Source organism: Hevea brasiliensis, chromosome 9 (assembly GCF_030052815.1).
Source record: "Hevea brasiliensis isolate MT/VB/25A 57/8 chromosome 9, ASM3005281v1, whole genome shotgun sequence".
NCBI classification, from domain to species: domain Eukaryota; kingdom Viridiplantae; phylum Streptophyta; class Magnoliopsida; order Malpighiales; family Euphorbiaceae; genus Hevea; species Hevea brasiliensis.
In genome coordinates, this window is record NC_079501.1 from 14,973,035 (window position 1) to 14,993,547 (window position 20,513).

At 37.5% G+C, this 20,513-nt stretch overlaps 1 protein-coding gene across 1 annotated transcript; it reads right to left on the bottom strand.

Annotated features, from left to right (window-relative positions):
- Nucleotides 1-11,423: 11,423 nt before the first annotated feature.
- On the bottom strand, nucleotides 11,424-15,164 carry LOC110638724 (uncharacterized). Its single transcript, XM_058152129.1, has 8 exons — nucleotides 15,005-15,164; nucleotides 14,573-14,938; nucleotides 13,751-14,097; nucleotides 13,128-13,634; nucleotides 12,446-12,988; nucleotides 12,265-12,357; nucleotides 12,088-12,179; nucleotides 11,424-11,934 (listed from the first exon to the last, which is right to left on the bottom strand). Exons 1-8 carry the CDS (start codon nucleotides 15,162-15,164, stop codon nucleotides 11,424-11,426), a joined length of 2,619 nt encoding a protein of 872 aa, XP_058008112.1.
- Nucleotides 15,165-20,513: the final 5,349 nt, after the last annotated feature.

The following is a 20,513-nucleotide window of genomic DNA, read 5'->3' on the forward strand; positions in this document are numbered from 1 at the left end:
TCCTCTCACCTCCCCTCGCCGGCCGGCCGCCACCCCAGCCTCCCCACCTAACCGGCGCGCCTCCCCAGCCACCCTAGCTCACCGCCGCTCGAACGGAACGCCACGCTGGCGACGCAACGCCAGCGCGTGTCGCCGCCTTCCCGGCCGAAATCCGGACGATCCGGCCACCATTTGGGCCGAGTCTTGTGTCAAACACCATCTACACCTCGAGAGCTTTCAATAGACACCAAGAACACCAAAATCCATAAAGCGATTTGTCCAATTTTTATCCGGGAAGTTTTAACCCATTTTGACTTTTGGGCTAGATTTCTAGCAAACCGTAAACCCCACGAGAAAACCGAGAGTACCAGAGCACTCCACTCATCGAGAGCTTCGCGGGAATATAAATTTCAAAATTTTCCGACACTGTTTTTCTGTGGGTCCCACAGAACTTCGTAGTGTTTTTCCGAGCATTAAATGAGCTTAGAAAATTCAGTAAATTTTATGTACTAACCCTCGTGTTGTGGGCTTCGTATAGGTATCTTCAATTCGCGAAAATTTGATAGTTATCCGGGTCTGTGAATTTCCGGTCAGACAGACCGGTTACCGAAAAAGTCTTCGAATTGGATCGAGATTTTGGCTAGCCCACCATTTTTAGACGTCCCGAGCACGTCCCCGAAGTCAGAATCGACATAGGTAAACCCAAACCTTACTTTTTCGTAATTTTCTATTACTTAAATGGGATTAAAAATCCATAAAATATTTGTGGTGGCTCAAAAAATTATGATTCTTTCTGCAATAGCCTAGTAATATTGCTAAGGACCGCGGAGCAAATTTTTAGAATTTTTAGAGCTTATTTGGGCAGTTTTTGCAAAAAGGGTCAATTATAAGGACTAAACTGTAATTTTACATATTGTGATTAATGACTGTTTGGATGGGCCCAGGAGGGGCTGTGTGATATGATTGAGTTGTGGGTGTATGGTTGGTGGATATAAAAGTGTGTTTTAAACCCATTTGCAGGTTGAGTAAGTCCTAGGTATAGAAGAGACTCTGCCGGATTTTCGGCACGACTTAGAACATATTTGGTATTTTTCTTAGTTTGTATTGAGTCAAATTTATTAAATAATTATAATAAAATTATCAGGTGAGCGAGATGACCTTCTTTCTCTCGCTTCACCGCCACAAAGGATCTGCCAAGTCTGTGAGTAAAATATTGATTTTAATTGTAATTTCACTATTATTATATGTTTCAGCATGCCCATGCATCATTTATATGTATATATCTATGTAGTTAAACTCTAGGCACATTTTATGTTGCATTCACAACTATTAAAGTGCCATGCATGTTGTTGTGGTAATTTGGAGCAGTGTGCGTGCGTTGGCATGCGTGTGATGTGGTGTTGGCTATGGATAGGACGGGTAGTCACGGCTTGAGATCTTCACTGGGACCCGGCCCTTCGGGGTAGTCACGACTTGAGTTCTCCGCTGGGGCCCCGATTTGGTGTATTAAGCGAAAGTCCGACTTGAGTTCTTCACTAGCACAGGTTGGATTTAAGAGAGTTGTATAGGGGATCAGCTCCCATATATTATGATTGATATTACTGGGTGTGTGAGTGCTCCAAATTACCTTTTTACTGTTATGATGTGAAAATATTATTGATGTTGCATTTCACTCTACAGGGTGCATTAGCTTTAGATAGTTATAGAGATTATGGTTAAAATTGATATTTTACTCTCTGAGTCGAACGCTCACTCTTGTTCAATAGTTTTCCAGGCCACAGGAGGATATTTTTGAGGTTAACCTGCTTTTCTCCCTCGCAGGTCATTTATTAATGTTTGTATAAACCAGTTAACTCTTAGAATTTCCGCATGTGTTAGAAGTATTTATTTGATTTGGATCTGTAATATAAATTATCAATTTGGACCTATAAACTTATTATTTTATGTATGTGTGTTGGGCTGGATGAGGAGCTGAGCTCCCATTTATTTTATGTTGATATGAGTATGTGGAGGGTGAGCTGAGCTCCCTAATTGATATATATTGTGTTTACAGGTCGGGTGAGTCAAAAACTCCCCGTTGAAAGGTCCATTTTATGGTCAGACTCTGTCCGATTGAATTCTTGAAATTGGGCCCAAATGGGCCTTAGAGTTGGGTTAAGGAATAGTTAGACTTACTACAGGCCTCGGGAGCTTTAGGCTGGCCCAGGTCTTAGTACCGGTCCGGCCCATAGGTTGAATCGTGACAAATGTGGTATCAGAGCTTAGGCTCCAGATTCATAGGGAATAATTGTCCAAAGTGTTGGGAAGAGTCTACTAGTAGTCACATGCGGAAAATAGGTCCACATTCATCTTGCATTGTCATCTTTGCTTCTAGTCTCTGCTTTATATATTGTGTGTAAATATGAGTCTATAGAGCTGTGTAATGTGCAGTTTTGAATTTTGTGGGCTAATGTTGCTGAATTCCAGGAAAATGTGTAGAAGCAGGAGAGCTGCCACTGCACCAGAACCAGATGTGCCTGACGAGGTTTCAGCACAGGATGAGGCGCTTGTCCCGAGGAGGTGGGGTAGGAGGCCTAGAGCTGCTCAAGTAGAAGAGCAGCTGCCACCAGTTCAGGATCAGTCTTTTATGGCATAGGGTCCCACGGACCCAATGGCAGCTACTCTAGCTGGTTTACAGAGAACCATCGATATGATAGCACAGTATATGGTCCACCCTCCCCAGCAGCAGCAGTCCACCGCACCAAGAGGGGAACCTTACAAACAGATAATCAATTTCAAGAAGTTGGTGCCTGGTACTTATGATATGTCAGACGATGCATATCGGTTTTTGGATTCCTACAGGCAGGCAGGAATAGAATTGCAATTGACTGACAGAAGACTTATTGAGTGTGTGCAGCATGTCATGGGGCCTATGCCTAGATAATGGATGAATGATTACATATTACCTCGGATGGAGGGTTTATCGTGGACTCAGTTTGTGGAGCTGTTCATCAACCGGTTTGTACCAGAAAGTTTCAGAGACCAAAAGCAATAGGCCTTTAAGGCCTTAAGACAGAATGATAGGTCTGTAGATGAATATGTTACAGAATTTCTGAAACTGAGCAGGTATGCCCCTACAGCAGTAGTTACAGAAACTATGAAGGTGAAGAGATTCCTAAAGGGGCTTGACTGGAGGTATGCAAACCTGGCCATAATGTCTGATCAGTCTTTTGATGCGGTGGTTGATCGAGCCAGACAGATTGAGATTAGCTATGCTGTGGATGACAGCGGAAGAGCAAAGAAAAACAGATCAGGAGTATGCTTGTGGATGCGGTTTGGTTAAGGATCCTCCTTGGCACCTTGGGCACAGTGTGGGAGAGGACATTTAGGACTTTGTATGATGGGTTCAGGAGTATGCTTCAGATGTGGCCAACAAGGTCACTTTGCTAGGGAATGCCCCGTGTTCAGTGAGCCACAGATAGGGTCACAGGGTTCTGTTGCAAATGTTCTTCGTCAGTTGTACCCTAGTGCTTCCAAAGCATGGCGCATGGGCTACCGCACAACAGGCCGAGGACAAGGGGGACATGGATTTAGAGGCAGATCAGGAGGTAGAAGTCAGTATCAGGGTTCTGCCACCCAAGGTAGGGGTTAAGCTCGGGTTTTCACCCTGACCCACCAGGATGCTCAGGCTTTCAATGCAGTTGTGGTAGGTATTCTTCTAGTCTGTTCCTATGAGGCTCATGTTTTGATAAATCCAGGTGCTACGCACTCATTTGTCTCCCCTGTGTTTGCCATGAGATTGGTTAGAAACCCTACAACTTTAGAATGTCCTTTGTCTGTAGCTACTCCGCTTTGTGACAACATAGATGTAGATATGGTTTTTCTGGGTAGCCCAGTAGTAGTGGATGGAAAGATCCTCCCAACAGACTTGGTTCCTCTACCAGTAATAGATTTCGATGTAATTTTGGGAATGGATTGGTTGGCAACTCATTATGCCACTTTAGACTGCAGGAATAGAAAGGTGTATTTCCACATACCTGGTATAGAAGAGTTTAGTTTTGATGGTGACAGGAGCGTGGCTCCATATAATTTGATGTCAGCAATTAGTGCTAGAAAAATGTTGAGGCGTGGATGTCAAGGGTATTTGGCATTAGTGAGAGATACATATGTAAAAGGTGTCAACATGGAAAATGCTCTTGTTGTCAGAGAATTCATTGATGTCTTCCCTGAGGAGCTTCCAGGGTTGCCACCAGAAAGAGAAATAGAGTTTTGCATTGATGTTGTGCCGGGTACAAACCCCATATCAATGTTGCCTTACAGGATGGCGCCAGCAGAATTGAAAGAGCTAAAAGAGCAACTACAGAAGCTTTTGGACAAGGGTTTTATACGTCTGAGCACTTCACCCTGGGGAGCTCCTGTTCAATTTGTGAGAAAGAAAGATGGGTCATTGAGGTTGTGTATTGATTATAGACAGCTGAACAAGGTGACTGTGAAGAACAAGTATCCACTTTCTCGGAGCGATGATCTGTTTGATCAGCTCCAAGGGGCTAGATTCTTTTCCAAGATAGACCTATGATCAGGCTACCATCAGTTGAGAATCAGGAATGAGGATGTGTCCAAAACGGCATTCAGGACAAGATATGGTCATTATAAGTTCTTGATGATGTCTTTTAGACTCACTGATGCACCAGCAGCTTTCATGGACTTGATGAACAGGGTATTCAGGCCATTCTTGGACCGTTTTGTCATCGTATTCATAGATGACATTTTGGTATACTCTCGGACCGAGGAAGAATACGTGTGGCATTTGAGGATGGTGTTGTAGACTTGGGGGAGCGCCAACTGTATGCTAAGTTTTCAAAATGTGAATTTTGACCAGAAAGCATCTCATTCTTGGGACACGTGGTTTCTAGTGAAGGCATTCAAGTAGATCCCAAGAAAATTAAAGCTGTAACTAATTGGCTTAGGCCTTCAACAGTCACTGAGGTGCGAAGTTTTCTGGGTCTAGCTGGTTACTATAGGCGTTTTGTGCAGGATTTTTCCTGAATAGAGGCTCCTCTAACTAAGTTAACTCGGAAGAATGTTCCATTCATTTGGACAGATGACTGTGAGGAGAGTTTCCAGAAGCTTAAGGAGTGTCTAACCACTGCCCAAGTGTTGACACTACCAATGAGTGGTGAAGGATATACCGTGTATTGTGACGCCTCCAGAGTTGGCTTAGGATGTGTTTTGATGCAGAATGGAAAAGTAGTGGCTTATGCTTCAAGGCAGCTGAAGAGGCATGAGCAGAACTACCCCACCCATAATTTGAAAATGGCGGCTGTAGTCTTTGCACTAAAAATCTGGAGACGCTACCTGTATGGTGAAGTGTACGAGATATACACCGACTATAAGAGTTTGAAGTACATCTTCCAACAGAGAGATTTAAACTTGAGACAGAAGAGATGGATGAAGCTTCTGAAGGACTATAATTGCACCATCCAGTACCACCCTGGGAAGGCCAATGTAGTAGCAGATGCTTTGAGCAGAAAATCTTCTGGCAGTTTGGGGCACATTTCAGCAGAGAAGAGACCGTTGATTCAGGAAGTACATGAGTTGATGGATCAAGGTTTAATCCTAGATCTTTCAGATGAGGGGGTATTGTTGGCTCATTTTTCAGTGAGGCCAGACTTGCGAGACAGAGTTAGAGTTTCCCAGCACAGAGACCAACAATTGATGAAGATCATAGAAAGAGTACAGCAGGGTGAGGGTGGTGAGTTTTGATTTGCCAATGACGGCGCCCTTATTCAAGGTTCTAGGATATGTGTGCCCGATGTGGACAATCTCAGAAATGAAATCATGCGAGAGGCGCACTATACACTGTACAGTGTCCACCCAGGTTCCACCAAGATGTACCATGATGTGAAAGATAGCTATTGGTAGAATGTCATGAAGAGAGACATAGCAGATTTTGTGTCCAAGTGCTTGACTTGTCAGAAGGTGAAGTTTGAACACCAAAGACCATCAGGGAAGCTGCAAGAGCTCCCTATCCCAGAATGGAAGTGGGAAATGATTACTATGGATTTCGTGACTGGTTTGCCTCGTACCACGCGAGGATATGATTCGACATGGGTAATTGTAGACCGCCTAACTAAATCAGCTCATTTCTTACCTGTAAAGACTACATATTCTGTGGCACAGTACGCCCGACTCTACATTCGAGAAATAGTCAAATTACATGGAGTTCCTATTTCCATAATATCTGACAGAAGGCCCTAGTTCACTTTTCGGTTTTGGAGGAAGTTGCAGGAGACACTTGGCACACAATTGAACTTTAGTACTGCTTTCCACCCTCAGACAGACGGACAGTCCGAAAGGACAATCCAAACACTGGAAGACATACTTGGCATGAGTGTTTTGGATTTTGGAGGTCAATGGGATGATCAGCTAGCTTTGGTGGAGTTTGGAGTTTGCCTACAACAACAAATACCATTCCAGCATAGGGATGGCACCCTATGAGGCACTATATGGAAGAAAGTGTAAGTCTCCTCTATGTTGGACGAAAATGGGAGAAGCAAAGGTGCATGATGTAGACCTAGTGCAGTACACTTCAGAGATAGTTCTTTTAATCAGGGAACAATTGAAAACAGCTTTTAGTAGGTAGAAGAGTTATGCAGACCCTAGACGGAGGGATGTGGAGTTTGTAGTAGGCGACTATGTATTCCTGAAGGTTTCTCCAATGAAGGGAGTCATGAAATTTGGAAAGAAGGGCAAGTTGGCACCTCGGTATATTGGACCTTTTGAGGTTATTGATAGAGTTGAAGCAGTTGCCTACCGGTTGGAGCTACCACCCAATCTTTCTCTTGTTCATCCTGTGTTTCACATCTCCATGCTCAGGAAATATATTCCTGATCCTTCCCATGTACTACAGCCGGATGTAATAGAGCTAAAAGAAAACTTGACGTTTGAGGAGCAACCGTAGTTATAATGGACTACCAGGTGAGGCAGCTAAGATCAAAACAAATCCCTATGGTTAAGATTTTGTGGAGGAGCCAGTCAGTGGAAGAGTGCACCTGGGAGTCAGAACAGGACATGCGTAGCAAGTATCCTTATCTATTCAATATGTAATCCTGTACTTTATTCTGCCTTGTGTAAAAAAAATTCGAGGATGAATTTTCTGTAAGGGGGGAAGAATGTAACACTTTTAATTTTTTTTTAAATTTATTATTTTTGGGTAATTATTGATATTTTATTTTATTGAATTTTAGGAAATTATTTGAAATTTTTTAGATTTTAGAAATCAGGTTCGATTTTCCGAAAATAAAAACTTTGATGATTTTTAAATTTTAATTTAAAGTCCACGTGGCAAAACTAAAAATATATTTGGAGTCTACGAATTTTTTTGAGTTTTCTAAAATTTTTTTCGGAATTTTTGGGCCTCGTTTTCGATCCCAATGCAGAGTAAAAATTTAAAATTTTGTATCATAAATCGAACTGGCCGAATCAAACTGAATCGGATCGGATCGGCCAAATCGGGTTGGCTCCTCTTTCTTCTTCTTCTCCTCTTCCCGCACGTGTTCTCCTCCCTCTCTCTCTCTCTCATTTTCTCTCTCCTCTCACCTCCCCTCGTCGGCTAGCCGCCTCCCCAGCCTCCCTACCTCGCTGGTGCACCTCCCCAGCCACCCCAGCTCGCCGGCCGCTGCCTGGAACGCCGGGAAATGTCGAGTGAAGCGACGCGCAGCGCGCCTTTTCATTTTCCCGACCAAAATTTGGCCGATCCGGCCACCATTTGGGCTGGGTCTTGTGTCAAACACTATCTACACCTCGAGAGCTTTCCATAGACACCAAGAACACCAAAATTCATCGAGCGGTTTGTCCAATTTTTGTCCAGAAAGTTTTAGCCCATTTTGATTTTTGGGCTGAATTTCTCGCAAACCGTAAACCCCACGAGAAAACCAAGAGTACCAGAGCGCTCCACTCATCGAGAGCTTCGCGGGAATATAAATTTCAAAATTTTCTGACACCGTTTTTCGATGGGTCCCACAGAACTTCGTAGTGTTTTTCCGAGCATTAAATGAGCTTAGAAAATTTCGTAAAATTTATGTACTAACCCCCGTGTTGTGGGCTTCGTGTAGGTATCTTCAATTCCCAGAAATTCGACAGTTGTCCGGGTCTATGAATTTCTGGCCAAACAGACTGGTTACCGAAAAAGTTTCTGAATTGGATCGAGAATTTGGCTACCCCACCATTTTTAGATGTCCCGAGCACGTCCCCGAAGTCGGAATCGGCATAGGTAAACCCGAACCTTACTTTTTCGTAATTTTCTAGTACTTAAATGGGATTAAAAATCCATAAAATATTTGTGGTAGCTCAGAAAATTATGATTCTTTTTGCAATAGCCTAGTAATATTGCTAAGGACCGCGGGGCAAAGTTTTAGAATTTTTAGAGCTTATTTGGGTAGTTTTTCCAAAAAAGGTCAATTATAAGGACTAAATTATAATTTTACATATTGTGATTGATGACTGTTTGGATGGACCCAGGAGGGGCTGTGTGATATGATTGAGTTGTGGGTGTATGGTTGGTGGATATAAAAGTGTGTTTTAAACCCATTTGCAGGTTGGGTAAGTTCTAGGTACAGGGGAGACTCTGCCGGATTTTTGACACGACTTAGGACGTATTTGGTCTTTTTCTTAGTTTGTATTGAGTCAAATTTATTAAATGATTGTAATAAAATTGTCAGGTGAGCCGGGACAGCCTTCTTCCTCCGCCCAGCTGCCACAGTGACCGCTGTCAAGTCTGTGAGTAAAATATTGATTTTAATTGTAATTTCACTATTATTATATGTTCAAGCATGCCCATGCATCATTTATATGTATATATCTATGTAGTTAAACTCTAGGCACGTTTTATGTTGCATTCACAACTGTTAAAGTGCCATGGATGTTGTTGTGATAATTTGGAGCAGTGTGCGTACGTTGGCGTGCGTGTGATGTGGTGTTGGCTATGGATAGGACGGGTAGTCACGGCTTGAGATCTTCGTTGAGACCCGGTCCTTCAGGGTAGTCACGACTTGAGTTCTTCGCTGGGGCCCCGATTTGGTTTATTAAGCGAAAGTCCGACTTGAGTTCTTTGCTGGCACAGGTTGGATTTAAGAGAGTCAGATAGAGATCGGCTCCATATATTATGATTGATATTATTGGGTGTGTGAGTGCTCCAAATTACCTTTTTGCTGTTATGATGTGAAAATATTGTTGATGTTGTATTTCACTCTATAGGGTGCATTAGCTTTAGATAGTCATAGAGATTATGGTTAAAATTGATATTTTACTCTCTGAGTCGAACGCTCACTCCTATTCAATATTTTTCCAGGCCACAGGAGAATATTTTTGAGGTTAACATGCTTTTCTCCCTCGCAAGTCGTTTATTAATGTTTGTATAAACCTGTTAACTCTTAGAATTTTCGCATGTGTTAGAAGTATTTATTTGATTTGGGTCTGCAATATAAATTGTCAATTTGGACCTGTAGACTTATTATTTTATGCATATTTGTTGGGCTGGATGAGGGAGCTGAGCTCCCCAATTGATATACATTGTGTTTACAGGTCGGGTGAGTCAAAAACTCCCCGTTGAAAGGTCCATTTTATGGTCGGATTCTGTTCTGTTGAATTCTTGAAATTGGGCCCAAATGAGCCTTAGAGTTGGGTTAAGGAATAGTTAGGCTTACTACGGAACTCGGGGGCTTTAGGCTGGCCCAGGTCCTAGTGCCGGTCCGGTTCATAGGTTGTGCCGTGACATTTAAAATAATAAATTAGTTAACATTATTACTAAGAGAAAATTTATAAAATTAAAATAATGATATAAAGTTTTTTGAAAGGTAACAGAGTTGATTTTTTTTTTATCATTAAACTTATTTAGGAAAAATTCTTATTTATAAAATTTTTAAGTTCTCTCTATAAAATCTATAGCCAAATGATGAAATTGTTTTATTTGAAAAATAATCTTAATTGTCTTACAGCTTATATGATTTGTTTGTGTGCCAAATATAGAGTATATACTTTCATGAATTTTACAAATAATTGAATAAAAAAAGATGATTTGATTGATTAAATAGTAAATGCAATGCTTTGAGAAAAATAAATATAAAGTTTTAAAAATTAAATACGACAGTTACAAAATTTAAAGATAAATAAAATAAAGATAAAAGGTTGTCAAAATTTAATTTATATTATTAAATTATAAAATAAAGATAAAAAATTATTGAAATCTAATTTGTACTGTTGAATTAAGTTGTCGGGCTCTCACGTTATTGCTTATCTAATATTTATAGCTCTACATATAATTACCTGGAAGAATATAAAAGAACACTTTCATATTCTACTATGTAGTTATCACTTATCAGTCCACTACCTTATAACTCGTATAACTATTAATAACTTCTACTAACTTTTATCTCAGTTAATCACCTGATAACTGATTGGATATTTATTTATTAATTATCTTAGGTCATTAATTAATTAAATTACTAAAATAAAATTAATCAAATTAATTTAAAAAAAAAATAATTTAATTAAATTTAAACCTAAAATAATTAATAAATAAAATTAATTATTTTAGTTTAAATAGAAATTTTCATAAATATAAAAAATTCTTTCAATTTATTAATAAAAGTTCCTCATTTTAAGCTCCATTTGTTTTGCATTTTATAACATTTTGGACACTTAAGAAATGAATAAATGAAAAAATATTTTCTATGTTAAAAAAAATTAAACAATCAAAAGAATGACTTAAAAAAAAATTAAAAGTCATATTTTGATAATTTTATTAAAATATTAAAATATTTATACATGCATAACATAAAAAAATAATTTAATACAGTAACTAAATAATAAAAAAAATATTATTTTCATGAAAAATATTTTTTTATAAGACAATTTATATGAAAAATATATAAAAAAATTAAATTTTTATAATTAAATTTTTAATATTCTAATTTTATTTATTTTATCAATTTTAAACTTAATTTCAAAAATTGATTATGAATTTATTTAATATTAAAATTAAATTCGAGAATCATAATACTCACGTTGTGCGTTTTGGAAGTCTAAAAATTACACTTTATGTGTTGATATATACTAAAAAAAATTAAACTCAATCAGCTTATTTGAGCTCTCAAATTTTAGATTTTAAATTTCTAATTTTAATCAAGTTAATTTTAATCTTTTAAATATTTTATTAAGTCGATTTCTAGCTATAAAAAAAAAATAAAATAAAATTAAGTATGATCAAATTGAATTTCGAATTTTATATTTGAATCTTAGTTAAATCCACTTCCTCTAAACATGTCAATTAAATCCACTTTACCTCTGAAAACCTTCTCTCAAATATAGTATTATTTTTTAATTATTTAAAATAAAAATAATTTTTACAAATTATTGTACTGTTTTTTAATACTGTGTTTTTATTTTTTTAAAACTGCAAAGGAGAGTCATATATTACTTAAATCAAACCGGAGTACATCCTCTAAGAACAATGGGGGAATAGATCCCCATTGAGCAGCATCACACAAAGAAAGAGCCAACCTAACAGTAGTATGGGCTGACTGATTTGCTGATTGCTTAATGAAAGTAATAGACACATTCACTAGCTCTTGCAAAAGAGCTTTACCATCATTAATAAGCAAGCCAAAATAAGAAAAATCCAGTAAGGACCCATGAATAGCATTCACCACTTGAAGACAATCCGACTCCACCTGCACATTTGATAAAGCAAGGCCTTTTAGCCAACTGAGAACCTCTTTGAATCCAAGAGCTTCGGCAAGAATAGGATCAGAGGTACGCACAAGACGAGTAGCTTTACCCATAACCCATTGTCCATCTGAATTCTGAATGACTGCGCCATACCCAGCAGTTCGAGAAGAGTGATTCAACACAGTATCAAATTTGCATTTGACATAACCCACATCAGGCGGCTTCCATTTGATAGTAACAACATCCTGCCTGTGAGGTGCAGGTTAGTTAAGGACTTGGCGAGCATTTCTCCATTCATAAAGTGAGTTTCGAGCCTTATTAAAAACATGGACAGTAGACGATTGGCGTTTGTTCCAAATAAACTCATTTCTACTCCCCCTAGATTTCCCAAGCTAACATTACCGCAACACAGTAATTCTCAATATCAGATAAATGCAAAACATGTTGTAACCAATCTGCAACAGTGTGAAAAGATCTAAAGGATACGTAGCCACCTACATGCCAACAAGATTCAGCAAAAGAATAAGAGAGAAGAGCATGAACTGAAGTTTCAGTATCAATCTAACATATAGCACAAACACTTGACACATCCACCCTTGTTAACAAATTATCCATTGTAGGCAACACATTCATAATTGCTCTCCATAAAAGATTTCGCCTTTGGGGGAATATCTAACATCCATAAATGCTTCCAAGCATCAACAGATAATGGGGATAAACTAGTCTGGTAAGAAAATTGAGCCCAATATCCACTTTTAACCGAATACACACCCTTCCTATCCCACTTCCAATACCAACAATCAAGGCATTCTCTAGAAACTAATGGAATGTTGCAAATGAGAGACAAATCATGATCATTAAAAATGCTAGATAGTAAATTCAAATTCCAAGACCGAGGATTCCGCAACATTAAATCACAAGCACACACATCATCCATCCTCGAGGTATTTGGCGTCCGAATATAAGGGAAAGACACATTAGCAAGCCATGGATCCCCCCAAATCCTTGTATCAACCCCATTACCTATCCTGCGCACACAACCCAATTTGAGAACAGATTGACAAGCCCAAACACTGCGCCAAATGAAGCTTGGATTATGACCAACATTCGCCTCAAGAAAAGTATAAGAAAGATAGTACCGAGCTTTGTAGATTCTTGCAACAAGAGATTGTAGGAAAGACAAGAGGCGCCAGCCTTGCTTAGCTAGAAGGGCAAGGTTAAACTTACATAGCCTATGGAAACCCAAACCCCCTGCATCCTTATGATGACACATGCGCTTCCAACTCATCCACCGACTACCAGTCTGATTAAGATTACCATTGCACCAAAAAATGCATTCATAAACCTTTCAATAAAAATACAAATATCCACTGGTAGAAGGAAGACACTCATCACATAATTAGGGAACTCTTGAGCAACTGTTCTCAACAGGATTTCCTTGCCTGATTTTGAGAGAAGCTTTCTCTTCCAGCCTTGCATTCTCTTCCACACATTATCAACAACAAAATCAAAGATTTCTTCTTCTTCCGACCAATCAATGAAGGCAAAACCAGATAGTCGCCAAGCCAATCTGTTTGCTGAACTCCCAAGGCTGCACAAATTTCCATCTTCACAGAAGAAGTGGTATGAGGACTAAAGGAAACAACAGATTTTTGTAAATTAACTTGTTCCCCAGAAGCCTTCTCATAAGTATGTAAGCAACTTTTAACAATATCAGCTTTAGCTTTAGAGGCTTTAAAAAAATAAAAAGCATTGTCGGCTAAAAATAAAAGAGAAACTGATGGAGCACCCGTTGTTACACGAAAACCATGAAGGAAGCCATTCTGCTCACAATTCCTCAATAAAGCTGAGAGTCCTTCAGCACAAATAATGAATAAATAAGGGGACAAAGGGTCCTTTTGCCTCAACCCCCTCTTAGGAATTATCGGACATAAGCTTCTCCACCATAACTGATATGATAAGAGACAGAACTAATACATCGCATAATAATAGCCACACAACTGTTGCAAAAACCCATATTCAACATAATTTGCTCAAGATAAAACCATTCAATGCCGTCATATGCCTTCGACATATCAGTTTTAAGAGCTACTAAACTATTCTTACCCTGTGACCTCCTCTTCAAATAGTGTAATAACTCAAACGCGATCATCACATTGTCCATTTTCAAACGACGAGGCACAAAAGCACTTTGAATCTCAGAAATCAAATTTGAGAGTAGTCCTTTCATACTATTTGCCAATGCTTTGGTAACTATTTTGTCGATAATATTACACAAAGAAATTGGTCGTACATCGGCAACAACTTCAGGTGATTTCTTTTTAGGGATCAGCACTATAGCAGTGTCATTAGAACCCGGTAAAGGAGCCCCATCATTCAAGCAACGTAAGCAAGCCCGAGTAACATCCTTGCCTATAATATCCCAAAAATTTTTGTAAAAACGAGGATTCAGATCGTCCGAGCCAGGCGATTGGTCTTAATGCATAGAAAAAGCAGCAGGGCGAATCTCCTCAGCGCAAAATGGACACTGAAGAAACTCATTTTGGTCAGCTGTAATTTTTCCTTCGACCGCTAATGGCATCCGCAACATCAGTAAAAGAAGAAATGAACGATTGTATCCCCCAAATCATCATCCTAAGTTTGCGAAGCTCCCAAACTATTCGCAATTTGACAATAGAGTTTTTCTTTTTCCTGGTCGAGGCCATTACATGAAAGAACTTTGAATTCATACCACGCCAACCAAAACTGTTTTGCTTGTTGTTTCCAAAAAGCTTCTTGCTGAGCCAAAATAAATTGATATTTTCCGCGTGCTTCTTTTAATAAGTTTCTAGAATTAACATCGTTTCCACAACCTAAATGCGCATTCTTTTCTTGTAATTATTTAAACGCTCTTTAAACTGCTTTCGAGGAGTCTCAGCCCACACATAAAGATAATGAGTACAACAGGCAATCTGAGATTTAATATCCAGTCCTCTGAGCCAACTTAACTCTACTCTTTGGCGACAATCAGATTCACGAATCCAGGCGTTCTCAAAATGGAAGCGCTTAACCCTATACTGAACAAAACTAATGCCAATATTCAAGAATAAAGGAACGTGATCAGAGCAACCAGTATCAAGGTGAAACACTTTAGCATTTGCAAACTGATTCCTCCAAGAAACAAAAGCTAACGAATGATCTAACCTTTCTCGAACCCAGCCATCTTCATTATTGCCTCTTTCCCACCTGAATTTACTCCCAACATAGCCCAAATCTATCAACCCACAATCTTAAACAGCACTACGAAAATCAATAAGGAGTCCTCTTGGATGAGGAATACGCCTTTCCTTTTCATGCGCAGCCAATAAGTCATTAAAGTTGCCTATCAAAACCCAAGGTATGTCTGATCGTTGAGAAAGTTGGCGAAGTAAATCCCAAGAGAGGTATCTACGATTGCGCTCAGGAAATCCATAGAAACCAGGCATTCTCCAATTAACCATGTACCCCGGAAGAGTGACTAGTGAAGGAGTGGAAGCATGGTGAGCATGGTGATTAGTTCATAGGAGCATTAAATTTTAAAAATTTTCTTATAGGTTTTCATGCATCATGTTACATCTTTTATGTGCTTGATTAATTTCAATGTTCAATTATATATTAAAACACTTTTAATATGTATTAGGATTTATATTTACCATTTAAGATTGTGAATTAACAAATTAATTCATTTAAACCCTAATTTAAAAGTGGAGTTTGAGTACTAACCTCTTTGATGCACTACGTATGCAATTGACACTTTAGTAAACACATATGACCCTAAATGTTGTACCTCTAACTTGTCCACACCAAGATCACCAATTGGCAGCTTCTAAATCAGCTTCTTAAGCCTTTGCCAACTAATTATAATTTGGGTTTTTGTCTTTAGAGAAGTTATATGTGTGTATAGTACACTAGAAACAATTTTTAGCAATTTTAATTCAAAGGAATTTGGGTTATTTTCTTTGAATTGAGTGAGAAAAGAAGAGAGAAGATGGTGAACCCTTTGTGCCGTCCACTTTTAGAGAAGAAGAAGAATAATTTTTTTTTTCTTTTCCTTTTATACCTAGGTCATTAAGTCACTTAAACCCTATGCCATATGTTGCCACCACATTGCTGTAACACCCTAGGCAAATCCCACATCGGTAAAACACGGGAGAGATGTTGGGTTTATAAGTTATTGGTTCGTAACCCCTAGTGACGCGTTTTAAAACTGTGAGAGCTTCGGCTTAGAGCGGACAATATCACTACTGGGCCGGGCCATTACATTTGTGGTATCAGAGCTGCTCTGCGTGCAACCTTGGGCGATGGTGGGGCAAACCTCAGCGAGGACGCTGAGTCCCATAAGGGGGGTGGATTGTAACACCCTAGGCAAATCCCACATCGGCAAAACACGATTTTAAAATGCGTCACTTGGGGTTACGAACCTAGGGTGTTACAATCCAACCCCCTTATGGGATCCGGCCCACTAGTGATATTGTCTGCTCTGGACCGAAGCCCTCACGGTTTTAAAATGTGTCACTAGAGGTTACAAACCACCAACTTATAAACCCAGCATCTCTCCCGTATTTTTTCCCGTGTTTTGTCGATGCGGGATTTGCCTAGGGTGTTAAAATCCACCCCCCTTATAGGACTCACCGTCCTCGCTGAGGTTTGCCCCACCATCGCCCAAGGTTGCACGCGGAGCGGCTCTGATACCACAAATGTAACGGCCCGCCCCACTAGTGATATTGTCTGTTCTGGGCCGAAGCTCTCATGATTTTAAAACGCGTCACTAGGGGTTACAAACCACCAATTTATAAACCCAACATCTCTCCCGTATTTTACCGATGTGGGATTTGCCTAGAGTGTTACAATTGCATCTTATTTTTAATTGACCTAATCACATTAAGCCAAGTATCAAAGCTAGACTTAATCTTAACTTTGATCACCTTGCATGATGGGAAGGTGACACATGTCACCATCTCATGATGCCACATGTCACCATGTGAAATAATCAAATTACCCTTATGTAATAATTTTGAGTTCTCAACCCAAAATCATTATTTCTCCTCTTCAAATCAATTTATATCAAATATAAATTAATTAATCTCTATTAATTAATTTCTTACAATTAAATTCCTATTTAAACACTTTAATTATAAATTTAACTTATACTATATATCCAATAACCTAGATTTTGTTTCAAGCCATGCTAGAGACTTTGCAATCTCATTGTAAACTAAACATATTTAATTAATCAATTAAACTCTTTAATTAATCAATTAAATTACATTTAACTTGATGATTAACTTGTGTATGTGTGTGACTCACTAGGCTTATCACTAATTGGCAATGTGACATGATATCAATTCTTAATATCATTAGAATTCTTTCTTACCATAAATAATTTCTCTAAATCATTTTAGGCATCTCATAGACCATGGTTGACACCTAGCATAGCGTGTCATGGCCACCCAATCAGTAATAAGGAATACCTTAAATGAACCTATAATCATATGTTACCATGCACTAGAATCTCTCTGTTATAAAATCTCAATTCGTGCTGGAGTCATGATTTATGTTAAATCCCATTTGCTATGAAATTATATTCTTTTTTAATTCCAATTCTTGATTAATTAGATTTTATTATCAGAAACTCTTTTCTGACTAAATTTGTCTGTCATGGCGAGGAACTTGAAACATCAAGAACAATGAAATGAACATAAGATTTTATCCCTATTTACTTAGGGTAACAAATTCCATCTTGATCAACACTTATCTCTATATATAACTAATAGGAGCCAACACATGCCCATATACCCATACACAGTACAAGTATGAAAGCAGTATCAAATTCAAACTACCTATATATAAGATAACTGTGTTATCTTAGGTCTAAAGATTATATGCACTGATATGATATATGACAATGCATTGACAAGAGTAAACTTCATGTGCTTGTCATATGCGTCACTAGTTTGGCCTACTTATCATGTATAAGTGCCTATCATATTTGTTATATGGCATGAAACTCACTATTCCATCTTATTTATGTCTCATATAAATGCCTTGGAAATAAACATAAATATAATCTTTCTGGATAAGTCATGTCCTGTGTGAAGTATCTTCGATTGTGAACCAATTTATGATACTTTGTGCTAGAAATACTGTCACTCATATTCTTAACAATTTAATAATAAAATTTCTAATAAAATATCAATGGACCTTTTCTATTACACATAAATACATTATGTAAAAGAAAAAGTGAAATTGTCTTTTTATTAATAAAATATGTACAAGATACATACTAAATGATATGCTCTAGGGCATACTACTAACAACTAGAACATCAATGTGATTTGAAGAGTAGCTAAGTAAAGAAGCCGTGTTATGTTCTTTCCACAATAATGCCAAGCCACCACCATAGCCTACAGGAGCCACTGCAAAAAAACGCTAAAAACCCAGAAACATTTAACATACTCTATTTAGTCTCCATTAAGAAGACAAAGTTCGACTGCTTTTTAGATACTAGATCTTTTAAAACCCGAACTGACCATTGGTTCTGAAGCCCGTGACAGTTCCAATTGAAGGTACTTATGGCTCTTGGCAGGCTTAGAAACTAGGTCCTGCCCCAAATTCGTTTTTTGAACTGTGTTGGCCCATCTGGTGAATCTCTAAATCAGACCCCGCCACCTCTGATTGTCCATCATCCTCTCTACTTTGACATCATCGTTTTAATGAGGACATCCCCACATTAGAGTCCGTTGCCACAACAGCCACTTGTCCACCAGCATAAACTATAGCCGTTATGAGAGAAAGATTACGTTTGGGTCATTTACATAGCCATTGTGATGTGCTTTTTGACAATCCAAAAGCTGGAAATAATAAGGCTTAGGGCCTATGGCTGCGACCTCCATCAAAACAAGTTGCCTCATTTTTTGGTGGAAGGTGGCTCCTCGAGATGGATGGCTCCTCCCTTCCTAGTTTTTCGGCAATGAATCAGGATTCACATATGGAAGGGTCAGGTCCTAGTCATCCCACTGATGACTCCACTCAAAATGGTAATGATGAGAAATAATGTTGTCAATCATTCGGAATCTTGCGCTTTTAATTATGACACTCCCACTAGTATGGAAAGAAATGCTGGATAGGAAGTTTTTCATATTCGAAGTTAACAACCACTAGTTCAGAACCTTGTTTCTGAATTTTCTTACATCTCTTCAGTGGTAGGTGTGCATCCAACCAAACTCTAACCCTGATATAACTTTGCCATAGAGCAGCTTTGTCCTAAATATCATGGGCAATGAATTCTCCAATGAAATTACCAAGGTGTTTGACGACCTGTTCAGATTTGAGATCCAATGGCAGATCATGAATTTGAACCCAAAATTCAGCATGGTTTAACTCAACAAGCATCAAATCATCATCTTCTTATAGTTTATGCAAAACAAGCAGGTTATTATTGAATGACCAAGGAGCGCCATTCCATACTCTATTCAAATCAATCTCATGAAAGAATTCAAATAGAAATCATCGATTACCAATATCCTTGATACCAACACCTTTAACTGGTTGCCAAATATTGGCCAGTGTACTCTTCATTGTCTTCGCATTGAAAGATTTTTTTGTAAAAGGCAGAGTTTAAAGGTTTATTTGATTTAACTGTTGGATACAGTTAGTTGATGACTGTTATTGTTAACTGATAGTTGATAATTGGTAGTTAATAATAACTTATTTATATTAAGTGTTTGATAAAAATGTATTTAACTTTTGCTGTTGATATATAAGATGACCAATAAATGTATATATTGTATAATTTATTTTATTATTAAAGTAAATATAAAATTATACATTTATTATATTTTAAATTATTTATTTTATTATTAAATTAAATATATAATTATTATTTTAATATATTATATCATTTATTATATTATTAAAATTAATATATGATTATTGATTTATTGTATTATATCATTTATTATATTATTGAAATAAGAAAATAATTAAATTCTTTAAAAAATTATTATATAATTTTAAAAATAAAATTATAAAATAACAAATTAATTATTATTGTTGATAAAGAAAAAATTTATAATTAATTTTAAGTTTTTAAATGTAAAAAATTTATTTTTTATAATAAATAAATATTTTATATGTTATGTTATTAATAAAAAATATTTTAATAAGATTATAATAGGTTAATTAAGATGTTAAAATTGTAAATAAAAAAAATAAAAGTATTAATGACATTAATTTTTGAGTTAAATGAAAAAGAATAATATAATTTAAATAAAAATAAAAATTAAATTAGTTATAACCTATGAAAAAAAACTCTATATAAGTTATAGGTGATGGTATCATATCAGTTATCCATCTTAATTTTATTTTTTTAAATTTATTAAACATTTAATTTATATTTAAGTGTGTATCAATTACCTATCATAACTAACAGGCGATCTAAATACTACCTAAGACTCACTGCCTGTTCTCCAACATCTATTTCATAAAAAACAAAAGTATCGTCTTCATCATCCATCACATTTAAGTTTGTCATAGAATCCTTCATGATTAACAAAGACCAAAAAAAATAAGAAAAAGCACCCCAACATCTATTTCATAAAAAATAAAAGTATCGTCTTCATCATCCATCACATTTAAGTTTGCCATAGAATCTTCCATGATTAACAAAGACCAAAAAAAATGAAAAAAAGCGCGCCACAAAGGATAAATGTTTAAATTTATTTAATCGAAATAAATATGAAAATGGATTGATTGACTGGCAGACAAAATATAAGGGCTTTATGGGCCTTGGGCCATCCCGAAACTTGTGG